At 40.1% G+C, this 15,968-nt stretch overlaps 1 protein-coding gene across 1 annotated transcript in view; it reads right to left on the reverse strand.

Moving 5' to 3' along the window:
• Positions 1–15,142, reverse strand: part of EEIG2 (EEIG family member 2) — a 70,974-nt gene extending 55,832 nt beyond the window's left edge. The window contains 1 exon segment of the mRNA NM_001261603.1: positions 14,921–15,142. Coding sequence (NP_001248532.1) covers positions 14,921–15,057 — 137 coding nt within the window. The 5' untranslated portion in view covers positions 15,058–15,142.
• Between the last annotated feature and the right edge of the window lie 826 nt (positions 15,143–15,968).

Below are 15,968 nucleotides of genomic sequence, written 5' to 3' on the forward strand. Positions count from 1 at the left end.
TTGCTGAGTCATATGGTAACTGTTTCCCTTTTCTGTTTAAGTCCCACCAATCCCTGAAAGTTCCCAGAAGGAACGGAGCTATTAATTTTAGCTGAGAAATTAGGGAAGACTCCTTAGAAGAGATGGCATCTATGAGCTTTAAAGGATTAGTAGGACTTAACGAGGAAGGGGGAAAATGGGATAATAGAATGTCAGACATTTTGACTCTAATAACATTTTGACTTGTGCTTATTGTGAAAAACCACTTTAAAGAGTGCTATAGCAACCCTGAATCTTCATCAGGGAAGCATTTTGCAGTGTAGCCTCTTTGAAAAACAGTCTGGCAATTCCTCTGATGGTAAACAGTTATCTGACAGAGGGATTTTTCTAAAACTGTTAAATAAAAATCAATTACTGTTTAAGCCCATATGTGAATATTCTACTAAATCACATTAGTTGGTAGAATGATTGCATGAACTCATCATTGCTACTGCAGAAAAATTCATAATAAAATGTTCCTAAATTACAAAGTTTAAAAAACAGAAAACTTTTTTTTTTAAATACAAGTCTACATTAGTTGAATATATTAATGTACAAATAATTGGTTTGGCTTAATAAAAATTTGGGGGGGGTGAAATATTTATTCATTTAAAAAATTGTGGTAAAATACTCATAAAATTGACCACTTAACCCCCCACCCCCTTTTTGTTTGAGATGAAGTCTAGCTTTTGGCATCCAGGCTGGAGTGCAGTGGTGTGATCTCGGCTCACTGCAACCTCTGCCTCCTGGGTTCAAGCGGTTCTCCTCCCTTAGCCTCCCGAATAGCTGGGATTACAGGCGCCCACCACCGCCCAGCTAATTTCCGTATTTTTAGTAGAGATGGGGTTTCACCATGTTGGCTAGGCTGGTCTTGAACTCCTGACCTGAGGCGATCTGACTCCCAAAGTGCTGGGATTACAGGCATGAGCCACCACGCCCGGCCCATCTTAATCATTTTTAAGTGTACAGTTCAGTAGTGTTAAGTACATTCACATTGTTGTGCATTCAATCTCCAGAACTCTTTTTATCTTGCAAAACCAAAACTCCATATCCATTACACTCTTCATTTTTCCCTACCCCAGCCCCTGGCAACCACCATTCTATTTTCTATCTCTATGACTCTGATTACTTTTGGTACCTCATTTAAGCAGAATTACAGAGTATTTGTCTTTTTTTTTTTTTTTTGTGATTGGATTATTTAGCATAATGTCCCCAACCTTCACCCATGTTGTAGCATGTGTTGGCATTTCCTTCATTTTTTAAGGCTGAATAATATTCCACTGTATGTATATACCACATTTTGTTTATCCATTCATCCTGTGATGGACACTTAGTTTTCTTCCACCTTTCAGTTACTTAGAATAATGCTGCTATGAACATGGGTGTCCAAATATTTAAGTCCCTGCTTTTAATTCTTTGAGTATACATCCAGAAGAATTGCTGTTTTAAAGTTTTTTGAGGGACCACCATACTGTTTTCCACAATGGCTGCCCCATTTTACATTCCCAACAATGCAAAAGGGTTCTAATTTCTCCACATCATTGCCAATACTTGTTATTTTTTTGTTTTTGTTTTTTGTTTTTGACAGTTGCCATCCTAATGAGTGAGAGGTGATACCTCACTGTGGTTTTGATTTGCATTTCCCTAATGATAAGTGATGTTGTGTACCTTTTCTTGTGCTTTTGGCCATTTGTATAACTTCTCTGGAGAAATGTCTATTCAAGTCCTTTGTCCACTTTTTATTGGGTTGTTTGGTGTTTTTGTTGTTATTGAGTTGTAGGAGTTCTTTATTCTTGATATCAATCCCTTATGAAGTACATGATTTGCAAATATTTTCTGAGTTGCCTTGTCACTCTTGGCCTAATACATTGTAAATACAAACAAATTCTTGGATTTATGGGAGACTTTAATATCCTCATCACTAAAGGCCCTAGCAAAGACTATAGTTACTTTTCCAGCCTATTCCCTTTCCCAGCCAAGGCTATACGAGGTACTGTAGTTTTTCAAGGATTGTGTAGAAGTTTTTGGCCTGGACCTCCAGGTGAGAAATGTAAACTCTATTTCTCTGTTATGTAATAAAGAGGTCACATAAGATAATGAAAAAGTCTTGGATGAGTCAGCAGGAATCTTGAATTTTAGACCTGCTCTATCACTTACTACTAGTATAATGTTGGGTAAATAATTTACCTTTTCTGATCTTTTTTTTTTTTTTTTTTTTTGAGACGGAATCTCAAAAAAATTTGCAAGGTAGAATCCTAATAATTGCCCTCCTTGCCTCACAGATCCTGTAAAGCCTTTAAAGATGGGTGGGCAATACTCTTCTAATATGACCCAGCAGTCGTGCTCCTCAGTGTTTAACCAAATAAGGTGAAAGCTTATGTCCACACAAAAACATGCACACACATGTGTATGGCAACTTTATTCATAATTGCCAAAACTTGGAAGCAACTAAGATATGTAGATGAATGGATAGACCACAGTATATCCAGATAATTACTATTGTTCAGTGCTAAAAAGAAATGAATTACGAGGCCATGAAGGAAGAGGAACCTTAAATGCATATTACTAAGCGAAAGAAGCCAATATGAAAAAGTTACATACTGCATGATTCCAACTATATGACATTCTGGAAAAGGCAAAACCATGGTGAAAACCCATCTGTACTAAAGACACACAAAAAAATTAGCCAGGTGTGGTGGTGCGCTCCTGTAATCCCAGCTACTTGGGAGGCTGAGGCAGGAGAATCGCTTGAACCCGGGAGGCGGAGGTTGCAGTGAGCCAAGATCGCACCATTGCAAATGCACTCCAGCCTGGGCGACAGGGCAAGACTCCGTCTCAAAATAAATAAATAAATAAATAAATAAATAAATAAATAACATAAATCAAGGATTAGAGGAGAAAGAGGAATGAAAAGGTGGAACACAGAAGATTTTTAGGGCAGTGAAACTATTCTGTATGACACTAGATAGGTGAATACATGTTATTAGATACTTGCCAACCCCCTAGAATGTACAACACCAAGAGTAAACCCTAATGTAGGCTGTGAACTTTGGGTGATAATGATGTGTCAATGTAGGTTCTCTACTGGCAAAAATGTACGACCGTGTGGCAGGATGTTGCTAGTGGGGGAGGCTATGTGAGCAGGAGGCAGTGGGCATATGGAAACTCTGTGTATTTTCCATTCAATTTTGCTCTGAAAATAAAGTCTATAAAAAAAGGGCAGGCAGAAGAAGTGCCTTCAAGCAATTCAGAGAAGGAATTAGAGATGTGAAGAATAGGATTCATGGAAGTCAAGATAGTCAAGTTTCAAGAAACAGGTAATTTTCAGAGTGTTTCAAACCGAGTACAAAGGTACAAATGAGAAAATACTGACTAGACATGGCAATCAGGGATGACTGATGGTATTAGCAAAAACAGTTTTAGTTGAGTGCTGGATCAACAGTCAGAGTACAAGATTGAGGGGAGAGCACAAATGCTTAAGAGACAGGAAATGTAGATATATTTCTCATGAAGTTGGTATCAGAATTGTATAGAGAAGGAGAACGAAGGTAAACAAGGATAGGATCAAAGATACAGAGAAATGGCAAGGAACAGGAGGAAGAATAGTTCATCCTCTGAAATGATAGTTAAAAGATTGGTGAGGATGAAGATTAAGTTTGTCAGTAGAGGGGTGTGAGACAGTAAGAAAGAAGGCACAACTTCCTAGGCAGTGGGTGGCAGGACCTAACGCAACCTCATTTTTACACTCCAACAAGTAGCAGCTGGAGAAACTGTCTTGTATCACTTTTAATTGAAAACTGAAAAATTTAAGGCCAGTCAGTTCAAATTATACCTTTCATTCCTGGAATCTGTACGAAAAATCTAAGATGAAAGTCTTGGTCACCTATTCTCCCTAAATCCTCAATCTGCTCTGTCCTACTGTTCTGTTCTTCCTCACTTCGACTTACTCTCTTGCTCCTCTCTCTCCCAACTCATTCCATGATACCACCTGAAACCTCTGTTCCAGGATTAAACAAACCCTCATACTCTCAGCCTCTTCACAGAACACTCCTCTTACTGCCTAACTGAAACCCGGCTATCTCACGAGGACACTAGCTGTATTGTATCCCCTACAGCAGAGGCGATGTTTATTCTCCACCCCCATCTTCCACAGGTCCAGAGGCAGTGCCAGCACTCTCCGAACAATTCATTGCCACATGCAGGCTGTAACTCTTCTAGTTTTAAGCTTAGGGCTTAAAAGCTTGAGGCACATGATGTCTGGCTTATGTCACACTCTTCCCTTCCAGGTTGATGAGACACTGAAGTAGCTGTTTTGCAGTCTTTTTCTCTTCAATCCAACACCTGCAATCATTCTGGCTATCTTAATACCATGCAAACAGCACGCCCTAGACTCAGGGTTCTTTGCCCTATGCCATTCTTCACACCATCTCAGCAACATCCATACCAACACCCAACTGTGGACTGCTCTACTGAAATAATCACAAGCATTAATATCCCACTCTGAGCACAGCCCCTCCCCACCACCTAATTCTGCACAGCGTCTTTCCTTCCACACATATCTTCCTTTAACATCACTGAGGCCTTCATCCTCCAACTGTTCCATATTTTCCTTATTTATTCCTGGCCTGGTTTTGCTCCTTATGAAATCTGGACTCCATTACCAATTCTTTAGATTCCTTTTTCACTAGTACTCCCTATTGCCTTAGGCCTTTCCACATACCTATAAACCTCCAAACCTGAATCAATTGTACTACCCACTGCCTCCTATCCTAATGTACAAGCCCTGCTGGAGAAAACTGCATGAATGCGTATACTGCTATCATTAAAATTCATGTTTTTAAATTTCGGTTGGGACTTTTGGACTTGTCTTTGGTCAGCTTCCTCTCCCATTCCTTGTGGAAGTTTTTCTGATCTTTCATCATTATCCTCATATCCCTTACTCTACCTTTCTTGGTTGCTACTGAGAAAGCTAAGGTCATGTGTCAGATGAGAATTCTCTTCAATTCCAACCCTAAACCAAACCACTAACTTTGCATATCACTCCCTGCTTTTGGCTCCCTAAACTACAGCACAGAACCAAGTCTAGGCTCCTTGAAATGACCACTTCCTCTCCCTCCCTCTATGTGGCAGCAGTTATACACCACTCTACCCACTGTGCCCTCAACACAACACTGCTTCATGTCACCGTGTCTTCTGTTCCCTTTATCACTCCGTTTTCCCCTCCAGCTAGACTTTTTAAAAAACCCTGCTAAGGAATTCTCTTCCATGACACTTCCCCTGATCCCACCCCCACAAAAAAACTCCCAGTTAAACACTTTCACCTTTCTACCTATTCTTGAATTTGTTTTTATTACTGCAAATTGTACACCGTATGGTAATTTTTCATGAAGGTAACTGAAAGAGTAAATTTGGTGTGAAATGACTGGTAGCAACAAGAACTGTAAGAATTGAGTGAGAAGTGAAATCACAGTGGGATGGTGAGAAAAGTTTTCATTCATTCAACAAGTAACGAACATTAATTAAGGGTACAGTATGTATAGTAATGTTAGCAGCAGTGGGTGGACTGTAGGTTGGACACGTATGGGTATAAAACTGAGAAGATATCTGATTTAGATCTTAAAGAATGGCTGAAATATAGATTGACTAAAAGAAGGGTGAAGGAGAGGATATCAAGGAGACACAAATGCATATATAATTGGCTGATATAAGCTGTCCAGACCCAGCTATAATGAAAGGATTAGGAAGAGTAGTATTAAAAGACAAAATTGAAAGCTTAATCATAGAATTTTGGAGTTAGAAAGGGCCTTAAGAATCATTTAGGTGAGGCTAGGTACAGTGACTTACACCTGTAATCCCAGCACTTTAGGCGGCTGAGACAGGAGGATTGCTTGAGGCCAGGAATTTGAGACCAGCCTGGGCAACATAGCAAGAACACATCTCTACAAAAATAGAAAATTTAGCATGTTCCTGTGGCACATACCTGTAGCCCCAGCTACTCAGGAGGCTGAGGAGAGAGGATCGCCTGAGCCCAGGAATTCAAGGCTGCAGTGAGCTATGATCGTGCCACTGCACTCAAGCCTGTCTAGCCTGGGCAACAGAGTAAGACTCTGTCTGTAAAAAGAATAATCAGCATCATCATCTAGATGACCCATCCTCCTAATGATGAGTAACATTCCTGACAAAAGAGTGAGGTCATTCAACTGTTAGTAGTACTGAGGTAGCCTACTCACTATTGTACTCTCCTAAATGTTATAACTTATTTGTTTTAATATTATCTGAATAGAAACATGCCTTCTTTAACAGCTCCCCACTGGTCCTAGTTCTGTCCTCAGCTGCACCCAGCATAAGTCTATTCCCTCTTTATGGGACAATTTTTCAAATATCTTTCATTAGTTGATATGTGACTTTGGACAAATTATTTTCTAAGGATCAACTTTCTCATGTCTAAAAGAGCGGTATGACAGAGGCTAATATCCTGATATCTGTCCTCTCCTCCCTTTATTCTAAGTGAGTGTTTTGCTAGGCATATAGGTACCCAGCAAAGACTACATTTCTCAACCTTGGGGCTGGATGTGGCATGGTGCTGATGTCCTGGTCAATGGACTGTGAGCACAAGGGACCTCCCCTTCCCCTCTCCTCCTTCCCAGTGGCTGGAATTCGGATGTGGGGTAAGCCAAGTTAGTCCCTGTGGATGAGAACAATACCCTGAGAGCAACAAGACAAAAAGACTCCAGGCCCCTGACAACTGGACAGAGCACAGCTACCACAGTAGCTTGGACTTCATATGAAAAAGAAGTAAACTTCTATCTTGGTTAAGCCACTTGTTACTTTTTAAAAATACCTTGTTATAGCACCTGCTATTCATCCTAAACCAAAAACAGGTGACAATGGTTTTCTACTTCTATTAAAGGGGTTTTGTAAAAATCAAATAAAATTAGGAATGTAAAATATACATATATACAAGTCAATTTTTTAGTATTTGAAGACCATTATCTTCTCTCAAGACTAACCCCAGTCTCCTGCTATTAGCATAACTCAAGATTCTTAAGAATCCCAATACCTTCCTTGGACCTCCATTTGATAACCCTCAAAGACCTACACTCCAAACTGAACATAATTTTTCATAAGCTGCGTAGATAAAACAGGATATACTTCCCCCATATATTTAGTTTAGTGATCTCTGCATATGTGTCATCTTTAGCAAAACTACAACAGATCTTTTCTCCAAATATTTGCTTTCTTTCAATATTTACAAAATGCCTGCTATGTAAGGCTCAGTGACACAATGGTGAATATTAACTTATGGGTGTAAAATGGCATTAATACTATTTTTATAAGATATGACTATCCAATAATGTGACTAAATTTTGTGAACTTGGTTGTACAAAGCCACATCTTGAAAAAAAAAAGTAGAATGAGTACCATTTTTCTTTTCTTTTTTCTTTTTTTCTTTTTTTTTGAGACAGAGTCCTGCTCCATCACCCAGGCTGGAGTGCAGTGATGCAATCATGGCTCATTGCAGCTTCAATCTCCCAAGCTCAAGCGATTCTCCCACCTCCTTCTCCCTGAGTAGCTGGGAACACAGGTGCATGCCACGACACCCCGCTAATTTTTAAATTTTCTTCAAAGACAGGGTCTCACTACGTTGCCCAGGCTGTTCTTGAATTTCTGGGCTCAAGTCACCCTCCTGCTTCAGTCTTCCAAAGTGCTGGGATTACAGGCATGAGCCCACAAAAATGCCCAGCTGCACTTTACTTAGCTTTCATATACAACTGCCTCAAATCTAAAGGGGCCAGGTCTTGTAACCTGTTTAATGATGTCACATATTGGAACCAGTTTTCTGAAACTGACATTCAGAAAAAGTTATAGTATATCTATATATTTATCTACCATTTTTATAAAACATAAAAATGAGAAAGCATACAACACAAAGCCTGAAAGGCAGTAGAATTTAGTGATTAACAGTGGTCCTTGGAGCTAGAATGCCTCCTAGCTCTACCACTTACTAGCTGAGTAACTTTCAGCATCCCTTTGTGCTTCTGTTCCCCCAGGTATAAAACGAGAGTAATAGCAGCAATAATCATGGCAAGGGTACTCATAATGGTAATGACGTAATAATAGCACCTTCCTCACAGGAATATCTTGAAGATTAAATGTAAAGGCTTAGAAAAGTTCCTGATGCACTGGGAAAGTGCTCAAATAAGTGTCAGTTGCTATTATTCCTGGTACTTTAATAATGTGAACTGATGACTCCATTTCTGGTCAGGGTATAAGGAACTTTTTTAATTAAAATTTTTAAAATTTTAAAATTTTTAAATTTTTAAATTTTAATTACTTATCTATATTAAAATATAGTTGACAAATAAAAATTGTATCTACTCACTGTGTACTATGTAATGTTTTGATATGTGTATATATTGTGAAATTGTTAAATCAAGCCAATTAACATATCCATCAACTCACACACTTATTTTTTTGCTGTTGGAGAACACTTATGATCTGTTCTCTTAGCAATTTTCAAGTATAATACATTATTATTAACTATAGCCACCAGTTTGTACAACAGATCTGAACACATTCATCCCATCTGTACCCTATGACCAATAGTTCCCCATCTCTCTGTTCCCTCACCCACTATGAGTTCACCTTTTTTATATCCCACATATATGTGAGATGATGTAGTATTTGTCTTTCTGTGCCTGGCTTATTTCACTTAAAAAGAAAAGTCCTCCAGGTTCATCCATGTTGTCATAAATGACATGATTTCCTTTTTTTTTTTTTTTTAAAGGCTGAATAATTTCCATTGTATATACCACATTTTCTTTATCCATTCATGTGTTTACAGACACTTAAGTTATTTCAATAACTTGGCTATTGTAAATAATGCTGCAAAGACAATGAGAGCACAGAATTCTCTTCAACATACTTATTTCAATTCCTTCAAATGTATACCTAGGAGAGGGGTTGCTGGATTTAGGGTACAAAGAATTCTGTGCCATATGGTCAGATAGTACTTTCTACTGCTAGTAACTTTTGATAATTTGCTGCTTGTTAGTGATTACTGATCTTAAAAAATCAATTTAATGCACTGAAGAGCAAGTTGAAAATATATATCAAAACCCTTAAAAATCTGCATGCCCTGTGACTCTATAATTCCATTTCTAAGTGTTAATCCTAAATAAATAATAATAGATGTATACCAAACTTGGTTATAAGGATGTTTATTGTAGTTTATTTATAAAACTATTAATAAAAAAGAAAGGAAAGGAGAAAGACTTTAAAAGTGACTTGGTTCAATAAATGATGGAAACTCATACAATAGAATAATATGCATCTATTAAAATAATTTTGTAATTGAATATTTAATGATATGAAAAGATACATGAAGTAAAAAACTGTACTAAGTATAGTATAATCTCATTTTGGCTTAAAAAGGATATGTGATAGTCATGTGGGGGAGTGTGGGTATACATGTATGTGTACAGATCAATAAAGGCTCCTCATTTCTATACTAAAATATTTATAATAGTGATTATCCCTGGGTGGTTCATTTATGGGCAATTTTTGTTCCTTTCTTTTTGTCTTTCTATTTTCTAAAATTTCCACATGAATCTGTATTACTTTTTCAATAAGAAATGTTTACTAAAACAAATACACAATGTGCAGTGAACTAAAATCTTGAAAACAGAAGGATGTACTCTGGCCAAAAGAAAGAAATTCTTTCCGCTTGTTTACAAAGTAAAAGGTCCAGCACACAGATGTGCTCATCGGCTTCCCGGACACTCCCCAAATTCACATGTGTTTCTGCCACAGCCTCATGTGAAACTTAGAAAACTATTTGGCTATCAGCACAAAAAAAAGATGAACAAAATAAGGCAAACTAGGGAATTCTAAAAGATATAGGAAAAATGTCTTCCAATTATTCCTTTAAGTAGGCCACAATTAAACCTGCCCTGACAGTTTTAATAAACCTCAAAAGTGATTTAAATGCTTTTGCAGAGGAAGTACTGTGAAAATATTTAAATAAAATAATATTGTCCTTTTGAAACATCTTCAGAAATACAGTCATGTACTGCATGAGGACATCTTGGTCAACAACAGACCAAATATACAACGTGGGCAGAGCAACAGGCTATACGATATAGCCTAAGCACGTAGTAGGCTATACCATCTAGGTTTGTGTAAGTACACTCTGACTTTTGCACAATGATAAAATCGCCTAAGGATGCGCTCCTCAGAACAGATCCTCATTGTTAAGGGATACATGACTATATTTTATTAGGCAACAATTTAGCCTCAGTTGAATAGACCACTATAATTGTACAATGTATTTTCCAAATATTTTATTAACTATGGCATGTAAAAATCTGACAATTTACCCTGATCATTTTAACAACATTTATCACAAATAATTACCTTTTAGTCTTTATATTTTTCCAATCTCTGCATTGAAAACAATACTGAGAAAAACTGGATTCTAAAATTAATTTTCACTAATAATCTTTATTTTTATTTATTTATTTTTGAGATAGGGTCTTACTCTGTTGCCCAGGCTGGAGTGCAGTGCCGGTGATCTCGGCTTACTGCAACCTCTGCCTCCCGGGTTCAAGTGATCCTCCCACCTCAGCCTCCTGAGTAGCCGGCACTACAGGTGCCCATCACCACATCTAGCTAATTTTTTGGTATATTTTTTGTAGAAATGGGGTTTTACCATGTTGTCCAGGCTGGTCTCAAACTCCTGAGCTCAACGAATCTGCCCACCTCGGCCTCCGAAAGTGCTGGGATTTACAGGCATGAGCCACTATGCCTGGCCTTTTTTCAGTAATAATCTTTAAAAGGGTAAAAACAATGTAAGGAAATTCTAAATAAGTTTAGTAAGCAGTCCTATATGGCTCCAATAGACAACATCTAAGAAATCCACATACCGTAATAAATGCCTCCAACTACTCATCAGGCTCACTGTCACCTCAAATGTAGAGTGCTAAGCATGCAACTTAACCCACCATATCTTCCACCACCATATGCAATATTTCCCTTAAACAAAACAAATTATTTTCCTGACTTCTTTACTTCTGTCGTGGCATCAAGGCATCTGTCATAATATAATCATTTATCAGTCACTTACATGAGACAACTCTTGAGTTCAGGTTCTCATTAGCTCCTGCTTGGGTTATTTTAATAGCTTCCTAATTTGTCTCCCTATCTCTAATTTCCCCCCCACCCAACCTTGAATACAAATAGCATCAGCCTATCAGCCAGGTTAAACACCACTTTAATCACACAAGTCAGTTCAAGAATCTTGGGTTTAATTTTACCCTGAAAGCAACTCTCATTTGTAGAAAGAGAGTAGAAAGAAACTCTTTACAATGGTATTCAAAGTGTTTCTCTAATCTGGTCTTCTGCTTCTGTCCAACGTGAACGCTCTGCAATCAGGCTGATCTATCATCAACTCTTATTAATGACTTGCTCAAGCTGTCCTCCCACCCTCACTTTGTCAATGCAAATTCATCCTCCCAGCGTGCTCCACTGAAATACCAATGTGGTTGTTAGTAACCATTACAGTTATAAATAAACTCTTTTGCTTTAGAATTTCAACAACACTCATATATTGTCTGATCCATTCATTGGGCACTAAGTCACACTGTCTTCTACTGTCAAGCAATTATACATCTATGATCTAATTTCATTAGAAGTAATTCCCTTGTGGATCCTCATATTTGTTGTACTTCTCACAATCCCAGATGGAGAGCCATAAATAGAAACCTGGTAAATGCTCAACTAATATTTGGTGAACAATAAATGATCTGCATGTTTAGTTGTTGTACAAAGCCAAATATATTAATATATATATCAAATGTATATGACCTATATATATTTGGGTCTATTTATATCTATATCTATATATGTAATTTTCTGTGTGCCTCTAAGGCTTTTCTGTAGCAAGATGAGTATTATTTTATATAGGTTCATCCATCGGGGAGTCTGCAAGACTAATCCTGAATTTGGTGATTCATTAGGACTCACAGGCCTCAGCATACAGTCCCACTCATGGCTAAGATTTACTACAATGTAAAGATACAAAGTCGAATCATCACACACTTAATCTCCCTAGCAATCAATTGTGATGTGCTGTCTAACAGGGAAACTCACAAGAGACTCAATACCTAAAATTCGTATTAGGGCCGGTCATGCAGGCTGCCTGGCAAGAACCAAAATTCCAGACGGAATTTAGCATAAACCACTCTGTACAGTCTAGGCATAGTGAGCCACTCTTATCATTTAGGTAGTTTTATATCATGTATGGAACCATTTACCATTCAAGCTCCCAGATGCCAGCCAAGGGCCAGCCACGAACATAGGCCTTTCTAAGAATAGTAGTCTTGAGCCTGCTATGTTACCTCTTTTCTATGTAACTCATTTCATATTTTCACAGGAGAAATGTTACAGTGTTAATTATACGTGACTTTTAAGAGGCACATAGAGCAATTTTTAAAAAGTTAAAATCTAGCGTTCAATTAGAGATGCACTGCCTTGACTGGCACCCACTAATTAAAAGTTCTGTGATTTTGAAATAATTCACTTCCTTTAGATATTTCAGATTTTCTTTCTTTCTTTTTTTCTTGTAATATAAGGCCTCCTTCTCAAACCAACAATTTTGTAGTTGTTAGGATAAAGGAATCAAATATAACATCTAAAGCAATTGGACCTTCTTGGACAAGTCCCTGGTCTCCTCTTTAAGTGCCAACTGGATGCTAAAGCACTGTTTAGGTGTTTTGGGCACATCATCTCACTAAATCCTCACACCACCACATGTCAGTGATGGTTTCCATTCCACATACAGAAGTTTTGGGACTCTAAGTAACCCATCCAGGTTTACCATTGTGGAACTGGGGTTTAAGCTTAGACCCACCACATTCCAAACCCTTGCTCTTAGCTTTACACCAACTATCTCTACCTAATGTCAAAGGCACAGGCTCCTTATTATGAGTCATTTCCCTCACACTATATGGCTTTTTGGTTTGGCTATACAGAGCACTATTCCTAATCTTACTTAAAATCAAATTGATCAAAGTCAAATTTTAGTTGGAAGAAAAAGGCGTGAGTTTAACCCAAGATACTCAACTTTTTCATTTCTAAGTCTTGCGGAGTATACTTCTTGCTCATTAAAGTCATTAGGAAGCTCCCTATTCAGAAACTTTCATATATGGCACACGATTTACTCCTTTATCTGGCATCACCCTGTTTGAAGTTACACAGACCTGATCAGAATCTGGCATCGCACTTACCAGCTGAGGTGACCTTAGGAAAGTGAGTTACGCTTTCTGAGCCTCAGTTTATTTATCTACAAAATGGGACCCCTACCTTATAGACTTGCTGTGAGAATTAAATAGGATAATATATTTAGAAGCCAACATATATTGGCTGAATAAATGACTGCCTACAACGAAAGAATAACTGACTCGTGGGAAGTAAGTCAAATTAACATAACTGAGGTAGGAAGGAAGCCCGGTAGACAAATGCCCTGACCACCAGGTGTCACTACTGGCCCAGGAGCGCCAGTCTAACTGCCTGATATAGGGGGTGGGATCCTGCAGAAAAACAGTCTAGGCCTCAGGGCAAGACTGTCACCTGCACCAACAGGACCTTCACGAATTGGCTTAGGCTTTTTCACAACTAGGAGACGGTCCAATATTTTTTTTTGCACCAAAATAGGTTACATTCTTCTCTAACAGGTGTTTAAAATACTTAGCTGAATATCTACTGATGTGTCACCACAGTTTAATTTTAAAAACTGTCTTCAGCAAACTATTAATTTCATATATCCTTTGGTTTAGCCAACTAGACATTTTCTGGCTTCCATAGCCTTCAATATGGCCCCAGAAGACAAGTTTCTGGCCCCAATTCCACAATCCAGTGACATTATTTCCTTTACATTATAAATGGGATGACTGAATTTTTTTTTTAAGTAGAATATTTTTAGGGCAAAAATAAAGTCTAAGACCAGTATATATGGGCAAAATAAACATTAACTTTTAACCCTTCTTGATCTCAGGAACTGCAAAGTTCATTAAAAAAATTGTTTTCTCTCTATATACATATTTAAAGAAAGCACCTTAGGGTACATCTGTCAACCTGTGAGTAGCTCTGAAATTACTCAAGAAACACTGCCACACCTATTATTAATGCCACACCTATTATTTAATAGCTTCATTCTGTAACCTGCTAATGCCTCTCTCTGGGAGTGCCCAGGGGCTCATTTTAAAATGAGGGCTGGGCCTGGGCTACCCGTCTGGCTCTAAGCTCTCCACAAGGAGATCCACTAGTGGCCGCTTCAAGACTAATTCATCCAGCATTAGCGTCTAACTGGAGACGCCGCTCTCTGATGAGGCACAGACTGTTGTTTCGTCTGCCAGGAGCACTTGACTCAAGTCAAGCCCGGCCAGGCCTACCCCAGTCTCAGACTGGGTGGCCAAGTCCCCGTGTAACCTACAAGGGAGAAAGAATTGTGCTAAGCCTAGGTTTCTGTTCAGAGCTGGGCTCTTGGAACTCCAGCAGTTTGTGTTATTTTTGTTTTTAACAGCTCAAGTTCTACTTTGCATTTCACAAATATGGACATGTCTTAAGAGAAACCAGAAGCATCCTCTCTCTCCGGCCATTGCTCCCATTTCTAGAGGATTTGGGAGGGAAGAGCAGACACCAGGCACCATCTGGAGTCAGGAGCGCAGGAGCCAAGGCCAGCTGAGAAGAACCCATTTGCAAAGCACTTTGCAGATCAATAAATTCGACTGATTTCAGAGCGGTCCCTAGGGAAAGGCGAGCAAATGGGCCAAGGAGAGATGCTGCCTATCCAACAAGCCCTGGCCAAGCAGACACGGGCGAGGAGGCGCGGGAGGCGAGTTACCTGGAGGACTCGGCGGTGAAGCTGCCGCCGTCCAGCAGCCGCATCTTGCAGAAGAGGACCCCATTGACGAAGGGCACTGAGGAGAGCTCCTCGAGCTCGAAGTCCACCTTAAACTTAAACTTCTTCTTCTTCATCATCGTGAGAGCCAGGCGCCTGCAAGCTGGGCGCACGGCCGGGCGCCGCCGCCTCAGCTTGGCCGAGCCCTGGATCCGCCCAGCCCCATGGCCGGGGCCGCGAGCTGCGCGCGGGGGCGCGGCCGGGGGGCGCCGCAGGCCGGCCGCGGCCGGGGCCGCTGCCGCCGCCTCTCGCGGCAGCCTGGGCCGGAGCGCGGCGGCAGCTGCGGCGCGGACCCCGACCGCCCGCGGGGAGCGGTCGTACTGCAGCTCGCCCGGAGAGGTGAGCGCCCTTTCGGTGCGCAGCTCGCCGCCGCCGCCGCCTCCCGTCTGGGAGTCGGGAGAGGAGAGGCTCGAGGAACCGCCGCCTCAGCGCCTCGGGGGTCGGGGGCGCCCCCAGCGGCCGCGGCCTGCAGCGCACGGCGGGGCGGAAGCGGGAGGACGGGCGGGGACTTTGTGGGCGGGCGCGGGCTTGGCCGCGGACTCTAACCCGCGACGGCAGTTAGCACGTCACGCCTTTCTGGGGTTAAAAAAAGACAAACCCGAGAGAGAAAGCTTCCTTCTACCGCTTCCTCTCCGGCTTTCTTTTGAGCTTTTGCACCGCCTCCTTTCTCCCCCACCCCCTCCAGTGGTTTCTTTCCTTTGGGGTTGAGAGTCATGGGTTAATAGAGGCAATTAAAATCTCAGCGTTGTTTTGGTCAAATTGAAATCCTAAAACTAAAATTTCCTTTAGGTACTCTAAATTCACGAGCCTTCAAATATAAAAGGAAGATAAGGTAAGAAAAGGGAAAATGATGTATTGAGGGCCTATCAAGTGCCCAGGCACCATACTGCTGCAGGCACTTTCTTTCGGGTATAGCTTAGCTAGTTCCTGTCACCCAGGACAAAAGATAAAAGAGCAAAGAAGCAGTTAAAATAATACTTTCCCTTTAAAA

This window comes from Macaca mulatta, chromosome 1, assembly GCF_049350105.2.
Source record: "Macaca mulatta isolate MMU2019108-1 chromosome 1, T2T-MMU8v2.0, whole genome shotgun sequence".
In the NCBI taxonomy this organism is placed as follows: Eukaryota; Metazoa; Chordata; class Mammalia; order Primates; family Cercopithecidae; genus Macaca; species Macaca mulatta.